This window comes from Cheilinus undulatus, linkage group 18 (genome assembly GCF_018320785.1).
Source record: "Cheilinus undulatus linkage group 18, ASM1832078v1, whole genome shotgun sequence".
NCBI classification, from domain to species: Eukaryota; Metazoa; Chordata; class Actinopteri; order Labriformes; family Labridae; genus Cheilinus; species Cheilinus undulatus.
Window position 1 is genome coordinate 5,308,097 of NC_054882.1, and position 15,671 is coordinate 5,323,767.

Genomic DNA, 15,671 nt, shown 5'->3' on the forward strand with positions numbered 1-15,671 from the left:
GGGAGGAAGAAAAATATTTTATGAAATAATCAAACAAACAAGTGGTAGTTCGAATAAATAATATTTGAGGAAGTTTTAAAAAATAAACAGAACGTGTCCTGAATGCAGCCCACGTTCCTGCACTGTGTGTACCTTCCGTCTTATTAAGGACAACCTTGGATTCGCAAACGTGTGTGAACGACTGGTTTTTGCTTTATTTTAACCACATAAAAATCTTGACTGTATAAAATATTTAGTCAGACAAAACCCAACGTTTGTAAAACCAACCAAAGGGCCGAAGACTCATGAAATAACCATATTTCCGACCAATACGGTCCGACATGGTCACGGTAAGTGTAAAGCTGTACTGGCCTTATATTAAAATCCCAATCACACTAAGTATGGGCAGCTTTTGTGAATAAGAGGGTGTTTGCCGAGTTATCCCTGCATGAGAATAAAACTCAGCATTTCAAGTTTTAAAAAGTCAGAATACAATAAAAATGTTTGATTTTTTTTTTACTTTAAAGGCAGTAAATTTATGTGAACTTAAAATTCTTTAGATTATAGTAAAATAGCAAAAGGCGTAGAAGAAAATCAGACCATTGAAAGTGGTTTTCCTTGCACATGGCCTGCATTTTAGCTTAAAATCATATTTTTACCTCCGCCAAGGAGGTTATGTGATTGGGTGGGTTTGTTTGTTTGTTAGTAACATAACTCAAAAAGTTCTGGACGAATTTTGATGACATTTTTAGGAAATGTCAGAAATGGCATGAGGAAGAACTGATTAGATTTTGGGACTGATCCGGATCAGGGTCTGGATCCAGGAATTTTTTAAAGGATTCTGTACTATTGGGAGATAGGGTTAATGGCGGAGGTCTGCGCTGTTACCACTTTACACCAGGAGATGGCGGACATGAGTAACTTCAATCCCAGCAGCATTTTTGGTGTGTTTCTATCAAGCAGCAACCTTCCGTGCTGAAAAATGAAGCCAATGCAGAAGTGCAAAAAATTGCTATACTGTGAGTGTCCACTTGAGGCTGGCTGCAGGAACACCGGAAGCTCCATCTGGACACATGTTAAACAGCCGGTTTTGACACACAAAATAAACTGGTGTACAGCCTGGTTCAAAACACCAAACGTGTCTCATTAGCTAGTGCCTTTTTGTGCTCCCGCTGTACGGGGGGTGAATTTTTTTGTACCACGATCGTTTGGATTATATTTAGGATGAAAGCTGATTAGCGCGTCTCATTTGATTAACAGATAGCTTGGCAGGCAGAGGCTCCGTATCTGTCAACCGGAATGCTAGCTAGCAGGCTGACAGGAAGTCACGCTTAGTGGGCGGGCCGTTAGGTTGATCGAATGTTTGGTTGAGACCACGATTTCAATATGGAAGCCTCCACAGATTGGCTTAAAGAGCTGTTTGAGTCCGCCTATTGTAAGCAGATGACTGACGTCACACAGGGTTTGTCCAATTCTTTCTACAGTCTATGGTTTCTATTCAAAGTTTTGGAGTTTATAGAGTTTGAAAGATGCATGCCCGGTCGAGGAGATGAGTTGGAGCGTAACAGAGTGAAAGACAGCCAATTGTAGCCAGAATACTCACAATGCTGGGGGGAATAGAGGAATATTCACCCTCTGCCATGACTTCCAGTTGTCCAGTGAGACCATGGGTGGAGACTGTCAGTGCATCTGTTGGCACCGGCAGGAAATGCTTCCACCATGACAATACACCCATAGCGAAACTAATGCTTTAACTCGCTGTATTTCCACCCCACCAGGGAGGGAGTAATCGGTGAATGCTGTGGTGGGGAGCACATGGGGATGGATCCAGGAATTTTTTTAAAGGATACTTCACTATTGGGAGTTAGAGCTAATGGTGGAGGTCTGTGCTCTCTGAGTGCTTTTCTAGTTATAATATGAACTTAGATGAGACGTTTCTGTAAACTTGGGTTATCCAACCACTGTTTTCAGTTTGGTTTCTTATAATTTTTTTACAATGCCAAAACTTTATGCTTTGAAAATGTTAAATATTTCAGTTTATAATGTCAAAAATTTACAATTTTTTAACTTAGAAATTTAAAAAATTTCCTATTACATTTATTTCTTTTAAAAACAATTGTGGGTTTGATTACTTGTAAATACAAAACTTTGTGATATCAATGACATCAGATTTTTTTTCTCCAAAAATTAACTGATGCTCTTTATTTTTTAAATCTTGTAGGATGGCCCCATTGTTGACTAATGTTGACATTAGAGCAAACTTTTTTGAGAGGTTATTGTTGGAGCTTAAGACCCTGACAAGTTTTTAAATCAGTAATGAAAAACTAATATAATTAAACACATGCAAAAAGTCCTGTAACAACTAGGGATACATTTGTGACTACAGTTTATAAAACAGCATTATTTATGCTTGATCTGCACCTGTCTGGAGCATTTCACCCTCAACATAAACAATCATGTTGAAAATATAGAATAGAAAAACTTTGATAGTCCATTAACATGAATAATTCAACACAACTTTTCTGTCTCTGGTTTCCCAGCATTGATTTGTCTGTAACACCACTGAGATGTCTCTACCAAAGATCGCACGTCTCCCATCAGCGAGGCTGCTGAGCTCCCTCCACCACCTCCAGCACCAGCACCAGCAGCTGCCCCTGCGCTCCATCCCTCCTCTCACTGTCCCCAGGAGAGCTCTGATCCAGAGTGAATACAGACGGCCTGGTCAGCCCAAAGAAGACAAACTGCCATGGCAGGGGATCAACTTTGACCTCAGGAAGGGTCTGGAGGGGATTAGGAAGCACTTCACTCTGCTGAAGAAGGAGTTTTTTGACCGCTTGGTCGGTCCGCAGGGTAAACCCATCATGGAGCACATGTTGGAGCAGAACCGAGTGGTGTGGGAGTTTAGGGGTCCAGAGAGCCTGGAGGAGTGGACCGTGTCATCGGATCAGGAGATAGGAGGCCAGAGTGAGGTTTACCTGAAGCTTGGGAAAAACAATAATACCTGTTTCCTGTATGGGACTCTGAACTCCACACCTCCGAGAGATGGAGAGACAAGATACAGCGGCTACTGCAGCATTCGTTCAAAACAGCCTCTGGTTAGTGCTCAGTAGGGATGTTAGGTATCAAAATTACAGACTTAGAGTAAAAAAATTAAACAGTATGAACACGTGTTAAATACTATTGCCAGCAGACATCTACACACTGCCTAAATTGCACAAATACATTGGCAGTTTCCACAGAAATGTTGGCAGTGGTTTTGTGCAGTTTTGACAGAGCACAGGAGGTAGCTCACAATTTTTGATGGATTCACTCCTCCAATTCAAACTTGTTTTGCAAAACAAATGTACAATTTCAAAAATGTTGGGACATTGTATAAAATAGGATTTAAACAGTTTAGTTATTTGCAAATCCTTCTCAACCTAAAAATATAGCACAAAGACGAGGTATTCCCCACTGATGAAATGTATAATTTTGTGGATATATACTTACATTCATAATTTGATGCCTGCAACATGTTTCCAAAAAGTTGGGACAGGAGCATATATCATTGTGTTCCATAGACTTTTCTTCCAACAACACTTTATTGAACGCAGAATTCTTTCCCAGTCTTGTTCGTTTTACATCATGTTGCTTAACACTGCGGGGTTTCTATTGGCATGTTTTTCACTTCATAGTTCACTATACGTTTTTAATAGGAGACAGGTCTGGACTGCATACAAAACAGTCTAAGCCCTGCCCTCTACTGTGAAGCCATGCTGTTGTAACTCTTGCCGTTGTGGCTTGGTAATTGATAAGCAGGGACGTCCCTGAAAAAGACAGTAGTTGTCAACTGGTGGATCAGGATCCAAAAGTGGGCCCTTTGGAAGCCTGCAATATAATGTGTTTTATTTATTTATTTATTCTAGGGGTGCACCTATCGGCCGATCCTTGTAAATAAGATCAGTGGATAAGATCGGTTTCATATGCCTCTACCTACTAAAATGTGAAAAATGAAAGACTAAAGGAACTGATATAATTTAGTAGTTTGGACAGCAATGCTTTAAACTTTTCATTTATATTTGAGAGAACTACCTCATGTGCAGTTAAAACAACAAGTCTGTATTGTTTCACGGGTATTGTTCAATGTGATTCAATAAAATAAGATTGGAACATTGAAGGTGTATGCTGTCAGTTATAAAAAAATCGGAATTGGCAGGTCAGGCTTTCTAAAGATCAGTGATTGGTGATCGGCCAGAAAATTGCAATCGGTGCACCCCTAATTTATTCTTATTATTAGTGTCATTATTGAATCATGGGATGAGAATCAGCACCTCCAAATCTGAGGCCATGGTCCTCAGTTGGAAAAGGGTGGAATGCCCTCTCCAGGTTGGGAATAAGGTCCTGCCCCAAGTGGAGGAGTTCAAATATCTCGGGGTCTTGTTCACGAGTGGGGGAGGAATAGAACGGGAGATTGACAGGCAGATCGGTGCGGTGTAAGCAGTGATGCGGTCTCTGCATCGGTCTGTTGTGGTGAAGAAAGGGCTGAGTCGAAAGGCGAAGCTCTCGATTTACGGGTCGATCTATGTTCCTACCCTCACCTATGGTCATGAGCTATGGGTTGTGACCGAAAGAACAAGATCACGGATACAGGCAGCTGAAATGAGTTTCCTCCGCAGGGTGGCTGGGCTCTCCCTTAGAGATAGGGTGAGAAGCTCGGCCATCTGGGAGGGACTCAGAGTAGAGCCGCTGCTCCTCCGCGTTGAGAGGAGCCAGATGAGGTGGCTCAGGCATCTGGTCCGGATGCCTCCTGGACGCCTCCCTGGTGAGGTGTTCCGGGCATGTCCCACTGGGAGGAGGCCCCAGAGAAGACCCAGGACACTCTAGAGAGACTATGTCACTCGGCTGGCCTGGGAACGTTTTGGGATCCCCCGGGAAGAACTGAAGGAAGTGGCTGGAGAGAGGGAAGTCTGGGCTTCCCTGCTTAGGCTGCTGCCCCCACGACCCGACCTTGGATAGGTGGAAGAAGATGGATGGATGGATGGATGGATGGATTATTGAATCAAAAGCAACAGACAGAAATTTGTATCAAATAGAGTGAAATAAAATGCTGGGGGCCCCTGCTCCTCCCTCAAAAATGTCCAAATGGTATAGCCCAGTGCTATGAAATAATGCAAGTAAATTAATTTAAACCATTTAAAAAAATATTGCTCATAAATCCAGAAATTATGTTTTAAAAATACATTTAAATGCATAGATATTTGTAAAAATTACACAACATTTGTTGCTTGTCTAGTCTTTATGGAGTGTTCTTTTTATTCTCAGTCATGGCACTATCACCTGTTTACAATCAGTGTTAATTTCGTCTAATAAAACTATGACTTAAAATGTTTATCGCCTTTTTTTCCCTGATGAAAACTAGACTGAGACTAGTCAAAGATAGATCTGTGATGACTAAAACTGACAAAAAGTAAGTTTAGTTTTTGTCAGGATGACAAAAAAACGACACTAAAATGTAATGTAGTTCTTGTCAGACATTAAAAATCCTTGATATTTCTCCACTGTGGGTAAATCTGTCAAAAAATGCATCTGTATCTCTTTTGCCTCTCAGCAATAGAAAGCAGGGACCCCAGGTTTGGCAGAGTGCAGAGAACACGCTACCATGACTTGGAACCAGATTCAGGAAAGAGAATAAATGTTTGGACTAAAACTAGACTAAGACCATAAAGGATAGAAATGACTGAAATGTGACTAAAATACATCTAATCAAAATACTAAGACTAAAATTAAAAATAGCTGTCAAAATTAAAACTGCTACAAATTACCTGCTTAACCTGTGGAATATTCCAGGTATTACTGGAGCATTCCACAGCTTTACCAATCTTGTCATGACCCTGTCCCAACTTTTTTGGAATGCCTTTTGGAGGAGAAACAAAACATCTTAAAGAATCTTAACCAGTTGAGTTGAGGCTAATCTGGCAGTATTTACAATCCTATTGAAGTCAGAACCTTACTTGAGTCTCTCTTTCTCACTCAGGCTTCATTTGACAGAAAAAAGCACCATGACTGGACCAGCTTTAACACCCTGCATCTGCGTGTGCGTGGTGATGGTCGTCCCTGGATGATCAACCTGGCTACAGAAGCGTACTTCTCACACCAGAAAGATGATGTTTACTGCTACTTCCTGTACACAAGGGGAGGGCCTTACTGGCAAGATGTGAAGGTGAGCACAGAGGAGCTCTGATTTACTTAAAAGGAAAAACATCACAAAAGTGAAATCACACTGCTGCCTAGCTGATGGTTTCTCCAGCATGATAGATAAATCTGAAACAGGCATTTTAATACTCCCTTACAGATCCCCTTCTCAAAGTTTTTCCTCACACATCGAGGGAGGTTACAAGACGACCAACACCCTGTGTGGCTGGATAAGGTAGAGCAGAGAATTCACACTGATAAGCATCAGATACTTAAAGAAATGGAGCTGCAGCAAAGCTACTCTCACAGTCTGAAAGGTTTTGTTAATCTTTTCTACCAAGTTGAGTTTGTATTTTTGTGTTTTCAGGTCAACACCATTGGGTTTACTTTAGGGGACAAAGCTGACGGTCCATTCCAGTTGGAGATCGATTTCATTGGCGTTACCAAAGACTACGCTCACACTGAGGAGTTCGCCTACGAGATGTACAAGAAGAATCCCTAAAAGAAAGGAAGTTCTTAAGTATTGGACCTGAACTGTTTTTAACCACAGCACACAAAAAAATGTACCACCTCATTTTGATGGACTTTACTTCATTCATAAACCCTTGAACAGCTAACTGTCTGGGTATTTTTTCTTTTGATACTGGAGTTTGGCTAGTTCTGTTCTATGGTACTGTAATGGTGAGATGGTAATAATGATTATAAACTGCATTTATTTAGCACCTTTTCAAAATAAAGTTGCTAAGTGCTTTATAAGGATATTAATCATAAAGAATAAAATCATTAGGTCTTAAAGTCAAATGCAAAAGAAACAAGCACTTTTGGTCATAAACCTCACTGGCTGCCATTCACTACCATGACCAAGCTCAGATCAGTTTGGAAAATTATTTAAAAAAGTTTGTTGACAGGTCATAGTTGGGGTCCTTTTATGTAATTTATTTTTAGTCCTCCAAGTTATATTTTAGGATCCTGGCATGGCTATAGAGTCCTAAATGAAATTGCCAAATAATAAAGTAATATTGCAAAAAAAAGGAAAGACAAAACTCGTACCATTTTTTGTTAAAAATAACATCTGGTTATCGTTGCTTATACTGCAGTTGGACCATGTTTTGCTCATCTTCATGGGCCTCTCATGTGACTGGACAGTGAAAAAGCCCCCCTTTATGTGGATCTATGACTGAAATAACTTTGAAAGTCTGGACTGCATCTTCCCTCTGCCAAAACAGCCTTTTAGATTTTACACAGCAAAGATTCTTGATACACGGGGTGATTATTATGTCTCATAACTACTTGCCAGTAGAAAAAATTGCAAACATGGCAGCACCAACCATTAAGGTCACTGAGGTCAGGACCTACTTTTTTAGGGCATACACCTTAAAGTCACTGATTGTGTGTTGGTAGGAGAGGTAGTGAACACTCTTGTTGACAATATGCAATCTCTGGCAGATGCAGTGGTTTTGGGGTACTCTGGCATTTATGTATTAAAAATATTTATTAGGGCTTTCAAAAGATTAAAGTTTTTAATCGCAATTAATGTCAGAATGTTTGTAGTTAATTGTGATTAATCACATCTTTTTAATTTAATTTTAAAATTCCACTATTTTCATTAAAACTGTTATTTTTTATTTTTCTACCATGTTAAACTAAGGGCACTGTTTGGATTCAGACTTTTATAGGTTGATTACTTGAAGATAATCAGCAACAGTAAAAAGGTAAATGTTTCATAACATAAGATGCAGATGATTTGACTTGTCCACTGAGCTGTCTGTGAGTTTTTAAAGTGAAATGAGACGGTAAGGTGCGGTGGTTGACTCTTATCATTGTGGCTGCAGAGGGATAACCAGAGTGTGCTGAAAGGGACAAAAAATCATGAGATTTATTACAATTTAAACAAGAAAAGCATTCGGAGAGCGCAGACCTCCGCCATTAGCCCTATCTCCCAATAGTGAAGAATCCTTTAAAAAATTCCTGGATCCAGACGGTGATGTGGATCAGTCCCAAAATCTAATCAGTTCTTCCTTATGCCATTTCTGACATTTCCTGAAAATTTAATCAAAAACTGTCCATAACTGTTTTAGTTATGTTGCTAACAAACTAACTAACAAACCCTGCTGATCACATAACCTCCTTGGCGGAGGTAATAAAAATATTGCATTAATTATGAATGTTAATTTAATTCAATTAATGTGTTTAATTCTGACAGCCCTGATAATACATGGTATTGACCGATAGTGCAACAATTTATTTGACACTACTGGTCAATGTCACACATACAGGAAAAAACTAAACATTGGACCTTAGAATTAGATTACTATATTATTATTACTGAACAAAGAGACAGGATCAATATGTTGTGGACATGTATGCACATGTTTGATTTCACATTTCACATGAGACATGTAAATGTAAGGTTTTTTTGGAGATCTTGTCATATAAACATATTGTAATTGGAAAATTAGCTTTGTTATCCCTAGATACTGCGATACAGAAGTCGAGATCTTGAGAAAACTACTAAAACTTCAGTCTCATCACAAAAAAAAAGATATAAATACGCAGACATTACTAATGTCTTTCTTTACCTCAGACTTTGTGCCGCTATTTTTTTTTTCAGGCACGTTAAAAACCAATGAAAGCAGCTTCACAGCCCACTTTTGGATCCAATCTACCCAGCTGAGAACCACTGTTCTATACTAAAGGTATCCAGAAAGTTCTTAGTTAAATTCAAGACTAAATGTTAGGTGAATCCAAGGCCAACATTATAGGAATGTAAGCAGAGGACAGAGAAATGTTCATGACAGATTTGTGCTAAATTCGTCCTTATATTATTTATCTAACCTTACATAGAATATAATGCCTATATTAAAGTTTTTAGTTGATAAATTGTGAGACATTTAAGACCTATTTAAGACTTTTACAGCCTTGATTTGAGAATATCAAATTAAGACATTACTGTGCTGTCCTTCAACACATAATGTGATCTCAACAAATCTTTATTATCAGTGAAAATATTTACATGTTGCCTTTTAGTTGGGCTGATTTCTTTAACAAACTCTGCCCCTGTGCAACTTTTCCATTACTAAAGAAACACAAAAATCAATTTATAAATCAAGAATGCAGACAAGGAAATATTTTGCATCAATGTCTTTTTTTATCAGTCTATCCCAAAAGTGTAAAAATATCAATCACCATTTTTTAAAACAAACTGCCAGGTTCAATGTAGCAAAATATGACGTAACATCAAAGTTTATAAATGAATCATCAGAGCTATAAAAGGTGTTTTAACTAATGCTTGAGTCTAAAATCAGAGTACTAGATATTGAACAGAAGTGTTAAATGCTGGTCTATTTTCCTAACAGCAGGTTAAAAGTTTGCAAAAATACAAATTCAGACAGCAAAATATTTACAGAGAAAGAACAGGCTGTACAAACGTCCACAAACAAGTACTGCATTTTTTTTTTTTTTACATCATGACGAGGCCTCTCCTGGCTCCGAGCATGCTCTCCTTCTTCTGTTTCCTCTCTTCAACCTGTTTCGCTCTCCTGTCCACCCTAAAGGAACAAAAACGTCTGTAAGAGATCATTCATAAGAGACAAACCATCTGCCAGTGTGTGTGTGAGTCTAGAAAATACCTTGTCTGGACCTGGTGCTGTTTGTAGTTTTTCTGGTGGGAGTTTGAGATCAGTGACTTGTTTGCAGCTGGGTTTTCTTTGGTGTCCCCAAACGGCTTCAGTTTACCTTTAAATTAAAGAACCGTAAAGGCTTTGTCCGACCATGGATTTGCTATTTCAGTCAAGCAGTAAAATTAAAAACTGTTTTTATACCTGTGTGAGGCTTATAGGAGAGAGGACGAGACAGACTGGCCTTCAGGTCAAAGGTCGCCTTCTTCTGAGTTCCTGGGGTTGTGGATGTGCTTGTGTTGCCAGTGAAAACAAACGTTGCTTTAACAGAAAAAAAAAGTGAGTTATTTTTTACATAATGACAACTAAATTCAGATCTGATTCTGTTAATTAATACACCAAAAGTACCTGGAGTTTTAGTAACAGAGACAGCTGCAGGTTTGACGTTGGTCTTTCCTCCATCAGCTGCAGGTTTGAGCGGGGTGCTGGAGGTTACACAGGGCGACATGCGTGCTGGGGTCTTTATCAAAGACTTCTTGTACTCGTTATCATGAGTGGCCTCTGAGAATCTGCAAAACGATGGTCGGTTTTTAAAAGGAGTATCACGTTCTAAATCAATAATATGCTGATTTGTATTTACTTGTATGTTTCCTGCTTAACACAGCAGTTTCAAAGTTGATACGACTTCCGTACAATAACTTACAACAGTTAGTGACACTCATTCAATTTCCACAGTCTCCTGTTTGCCTGCTTTAAGCACTGTGTAACTTAAGTGGGCTATTCTATCACAAGAAATGCAGATGGTTTTACAATGCTAGTTCACACACAAGCCAGTTAGCCTGTCTCCTAAAACTTTATTACAAAGACTGAGGCTAAGAAAAGGAAGAGGACAGTGGCTCATGAAGTTCAGAAGAATAAAGAGAGGGTTGTGCCACCAAACTGACATGTTCAACCATGCTAACAGCCTTATTAGCAAGAATCAAAAGTACTGTACTGTAAGTAACATAAGCACAGCAGACAGTAACTGTTGTAGTTTACTAATGCTGGAGCAGGTGAATATAACTCTTCACTGAAAAGAAAGGCTTTCAGAGCTGCTTTTTGCTCCTCTAATATGGTCCAGATGTGATCAAAACTGCTGCTATACTCAAGCCACATCTGAGCCAGTGGCTTCATGAGCAGCAGCCATTGCAACCAGTTTGCAATACAACTAAACTTGCCTGTAGCTACTCCCTCATTCTCCTCAAAAGACACTGATTGGTCCAGTCTGGTTTCAAACATGGCAGTCTTCACAGTTTGATGCTTTACAAGCTGGATTTGCCTGATGATGACAGATCTGGCCAATCAACTGCCTTTGCAATTTTTGTAATGGATGCCTTTTTAATGTAATAAAGTGCAACAATAAACACAAATTGTACTTGGGTAAAAGTGAAATCACAGAAAGCTGCTTAAAAAATGTCCTGTACTCAAAAATGCTACTCATTGACAGTGATTTCAGTTAATTAGTTAATTTCTACTGCTGCCATTCGGCCCCGCCGACTCTCATGTAAACAGCACGCCCTCTGAGCATTTTTTTAAGACTGGGTCAATTTAACTCAGACTGGCAGATCTAAGCCACTCTCACAGACATGGCAAACCATAAATGGAGGAGTCTTCAACATATTTCTGTTTTTTTAATATCAAATAAGCAAACTGTTTTTCTAGATATCTAGATTTATCATGAAAGGCATCAATATTAAAAATTCAAGATTTTTCCCATACATCTATCTTAAATCCAAGCCCTTTCTGAACCTTACAACAAAACATTTAGATGAAAGTGCCTATGAACCCTTTTAACTACAACTTGAGAAAGAACCACTCACCTAACATTGATCCTGCGAGTGGAAAGCACAGACGGTCTGAACGGAACCACTTCTTTCCTGGCTGGTTTGTTTACAGGGGCTTTACTGGCTGAGAGGAGAGTGTGTCTGCGCCTCTCCTCTGCTGCCTTATTAGTCAGAGGGGCCGGGCTGAACATGGAGGTACGACTCGGATTCACCCGCTGTGGATTGAACACGTGAGCATGCCATCGTCACCTTCAGTGCATAAATGCTGATTTTATATTGCAATAGTAGTTTATTCCAGATACTTACAACTTGTGGCTTGTTTTCAGGCTGCTGCAACTTAGTCTTTTCTGCAAGCTTCTGTAATTAAAAGAAATTAAACAAAAGTTGATATGGGCCAAACAGTTAGAGAACACAGAAACAAAAAAGCAAAAAAAGGTGAAAAAAGCAAAGTATTAAAGATGATTTTGTTTACCTTCAGCTCTTTGACTGAATTTTTATAACTCTCCATCTGTTTGGTCTTTCTCTGCACATACGAATCGATCGACTCCATCTTGTTGAAATGTGCCTCATGGAGTTTTTTGAAATCTGTAAAAGAAACACCACAAATTATATTGAGTTTATATGTTGAGGACAATTTTAGACAAGAAAGTAGGTGCAAGAGGGAACAATAAATAAATAAAACAAGAAACTTACTTGGAGTGACAGGCTTCAGCAACGGTTTGTTCTTCTGTTGGGACCCTTGGTAACGAGGGATCCTCCCTCCTTTGGGTCCTTTTGGTGCTTTTTCTGAACAAATGAATAGAAAATTAGCAAGACAAAGAGCTGGCTTGTGGTGGATTCAAACATGTAAGACCCATGGGCACCTAAAGTATTATAATAGTTTTAACTAAAATGCTTGAAAAAAATGTCTTCAAATCATCTTCAAATTACACATGCAATTTTTAAATAGCTGAAATAGGCAAATATCTTTGCAAGGGTACACACAACAAAAGGTGTGGCACATTTTCCTATGTGGTTCTGGCTCAACTCCACATAGGTACGCTGTTTCCATTACAGAGTACTTTGTGAGTTCCTCCTCAACAAATGCTGGGTTGTCCGAATGCAGCAACATAAACGGCAGTGATGTTCAACACTGCAGGACACTGAGGTGATGGTATAGTTTTGGGGGAGATTTTTAAAGTCATGCAGCATAATGAAGCCCACAAAGAAAGGGGTTTGGGTCCTGTTTCTGACCACTTGTGACACCCTTAGTGATGATACTGTCAAACCACTTCTTGGGTTGCAGTGTCATAGTGTCAGATTTTAGAATCAGCTCAGCTGGCATGGAGCCTAACCAAAGAGGTGATAAAAAAATAAAAATACCAGGTATGGATGACAGAAGGAGAAGGAAAGAAAGAGTACAGTCAAGCTGATAAGGGGAAGTACCACATCGTGAAAAAGCACCAGTGGATCATGAAGCAGACTGCAGCAGAGACTGTGATACAGATATCTGTCACATTTCACTTGACGTAATAGTTTTATATCTATTTAAATTAAACACTAATGGTAGGGTTACACTTTAGTAATTCCTCTAAAATACATACCTAAAAAGAAAAAGCATGTTGGATGCATTTAATCTATAGCAGTTTGAATGTGCTCATTAAAATTAACTGAATTGTGAGCAACACTGTAATGTCAGAGTTTAACCAAAACACAACTAAACTTGGAAACAAAAAACATTTAAAGTTACAAGTCATTTCATCCTTACTATCAGGCTGCTGCTGCTCAGAGTCTGTGGTCTGGCTCTCCCTGGGAGGCTCGGTTTCAGTTTTGTCAGAGTCCCTCATAGAGGAGATTTTTCTTTTCTTAGAAGCCCTCCTCTCACAGGGTTCAACGCACACAGGCTCCTTGGCATCAACCTGAAAGAAGCAAGAGTCATTAAAGTATTTCTCTTGAAAGCAAAGCAGGGAGGATGTTAATCTATATAGCAAATTTCAACAACAAGGCCCCTAAAGTAATTTACACAAAAATCTAAAACATAACAATAAAGGACAAAGCAACAAATAAGAGTAGACAATAAAACCAAAACAAAAGAGAACGCTTCAATAAACCGAAAATGAACAAAACCATAATGCTTTACATCTGCAGTAATTATGGGTTGATGCAGATGTGACCTTTCACTCAAGATTTAGTACTGTAGTTAGCTTCATTATTGTTAAACAAGCGTAACATTAGAATTTTTTTTTATGTTTTTATTTATAACCATATGAAACAGCAAGTTGCATAACTTATGGGATCTTTCTTGTACACTTAAAAGTAGGGCTGGGTAATTAATTGCAAATTAGATTAAATCGCAATATGGCCTGCTGCAAATTTCAAATCGCAAAAGATGCAGTATTTCTTCAACATCAAATTTTTGTCAAAATACCAGTTGTAAACGTTTTTTTGCAGTAGAGATGTTATGCATGACATGTCATGAAATCATTCAGGTGCCATTTTTTAAAGAACAGTCTTCAAAAAAATCCTACCTTCTTCATTTCTGTACTTTATTCTTTTTTCTTAGGAATGACAAAAACGCTTCAATGCAACAATTCATATCCAATTTGCTATTTGAGTCAAAATTATCAGAAGTAGATACTTTAGCCCTTGTTTAGGAATATTAGAATGATAAGGAATAATCACATAATAAATCACAATTGCAATTAGATTATTTTTCAAAATCGTTCAGCCCTACTTCCTCTGTAATAATAAAGTTCACCCTAGCATCAATTATAACATAAATTTCGTAATTTGATAACATAGCACATTAACCGGATAAATACAGAAAAAGACATTAAGTTTGTTACTTTTTATGCTTTTTAAAGACCCCCTTCACACATTTTATGATCTAATCATCTACTCTGGTCTAGTGAAGCAAACGCAAGAGCACATTCTGCAGCACAGCTCGTACCAAAATCCAGAATTAACTGCATGTTATTTAAGTGTAGAGCCGTTACCTTTGCATCCTCCTCGGTCACTGCAGCAGTATCAGAGATCTTTCTCTTGGTACCGTTTCCTTTGCCCCTTCGTGTGTTCACAAACACAGTGGAGCTGGAAACTTCCTCCTTGGTTTCTTTACCCTCCTGAGCACTGTCCTGGAGTGCATGTTCTTCCTCTTCAACTGCAGAAACGCTATCTTCTTGCTCCTGAATATCATCACAACAATACACCAGTTAAATGAAGTAACCTTGTGTTGGGACTAGTTTGTGAGTGACATGGCGTTGAAAAAGCATATTACACTCACCTTCTTTTGCTCGTCTTCGGTATTTACTTGTTGATAATGCTGCTTGATCGCCTTCAACAGCTTATCTGCCTATTTTGGGGCAAAAAGTAGCAATTTACACGCATAACAAATCAGAAGCCCATCAGCAAACGACAAGGTAACCGTTAGCAAAACAGAAGCGACCATTGAGATGACTTCCATGATTTACTAGGCTTGTTTTGAAGATACAAAACCGTTACCTTCATGTTGGCCTTTAGTCCGAGCTCCTTGGCAATGCTCCGCAACTCAGCATATTTCATGGAGTCAAAATCCATATTGAAGTAGGAGTTTATTCCGCTTAATAAGAAGTCGGCATACACACACGTTGGATTTAGCTGTGCCGTGGTTCCTGTGGCGGCGCCTGACGGTTAAAACTACTCCGATTTAAAACAGAGCCAACGGAGCAGTTTGATTGGCTACTGAGTGAAACCGGATGTATCTCGCAGCCAATGAGAGCGAAGATGCTTTTTTTTTCATATCGCAGAGGCCGTTGTCTGCAGAAACTTCTTCTTCCTTCGGCGTTAGCATGTGATTTTATGCTTGAATTGAGTTTTTTTTTTCAAACATTTGGTTAATATTTAAATTTGTATTCATAGGCTGATTTAACGAGCTAATTGAGAGGAGATATGTCAACTGTATAATCAATATTCCGGATGGTGGCACTGTTACGCCGAACAAACGTACCTCGCGTTCAAGGTGCTCAATGGATGCTCGGATTTCTTAATTTCTGGAAGCGTTTTTATGAGCATTTAATCATGATATAAAGCAGTCTTGTTCATCAATAAAAATCCTTGGCAACAG

General features: G+C 38.9%; 2 protein-coding genes across 2 annotated transcripts; one reads left to right on the forward strand and one right to left on the reverse strand.

Annotated features, from left to right (window-relative positions):
- The first annotated feature begins 106 nt into the window (after positions 1-106).
- Positions 107-6,767, forward strand: ndufaf1 (NADH:ubiquinone oxidoreductase complex assembly factor 1). Its single transcript, XM_041812140.1, has 5 exons — positions 107-329; positions 2,520-3,074; positions 5,993-6,178; positions 6,311-6,385; positions 6,518-6,767. Exons 2-5 carry the CDS (start codon positions 2,547-2,549, stop codon positions 6,650-6,652), a joined length of 924 nt encoding a protein of 307 aa, XP_041668074.1. The 5' UTR covers positions 107-329; positions 2,520-2,546; the 3' UTR covers positions 6,653-6,767.
- Positions 6,768-9,124: 2,357 nt separating this feature from the next.
- nusap1 (nucleolar and spindle associated protein 1) lies at positions 9,125-15,239 on the reverse strand. The gene is made up of 12 exons (XM_041812778.1): positions 15,071-15,239; positions 14,853-14,921; positions 14,566-14,754; positions 13,338-13,488; positions 12,284-12,376; positions 12,063-12,175; positions 11,897-11,947; positions 11,627-11,805; positions 10,176-10,336; positions 9,972-10,088; positions 9,780-9,885; positions 9,125-9,698 (listed from the first exon to the last, which is right to left on the reverse strand). Exons 1-12 carry the CDS (start codon positions 15,143-15,145, stop codon positions 9,611-9,613), a joined length of 1,392 nt encoding a protein of 463 aa, XP_041668712.1. The 5' UTR covers positions 15,146-15,239; the 3' UTR covers positions 9,125-9,610.
- Positions 15,240-15,671: the final 432 nt, after the last annotated feature.

Excerpts from the sequence above, each read along its gene's own strand:
- ndufaf1 (XM_041812140.1), top strand. The coding sequence starts at position 2,547 with ATGTCTCTACCAAAGATCGCACGTCTCCCATCAGCGAGGCTGCTGAGC. Across the intron at positions 6,179-6,310 it reads CTTACTGGCAAGATGTGAAG|ATCCCCTTCTCAAAGTTTTT; the intron begins GTGAGCACAGAG and ends ACTCCCTTACAG. Across the intron at positions 6,386-6,517 it reads ACCCTGTGTGGCTGGATAAG|GTCAACACCATTGGGTTTAC; the intron begins GTAGAGCAGAGA and ends TTGTGTTTTCAG.
- nusap1 (XM_041812778.1), bottom strand. The coding sequence starts at position 15,145 with ATGGATTTTGACTCCATGAAATATGCTGAGTTGCGGAGCATTGCCAAG. Across the intron at positions 9,886-9,971 it reads CTCCTATAAGCCTCACACAG|GTAAACTGAAGCCGTTTGGG; the intron begins GTATAAAAACAG and ends TTTAATTTAAAG. Across the intron at positions 9,699-9,779 it reads CAGCACCAGGTCCAGACAAG|GGTGGACAGGAGAGCGAAAC; the intron begins GTATTTTCTAGA and ends TTGTTCCTTTAG.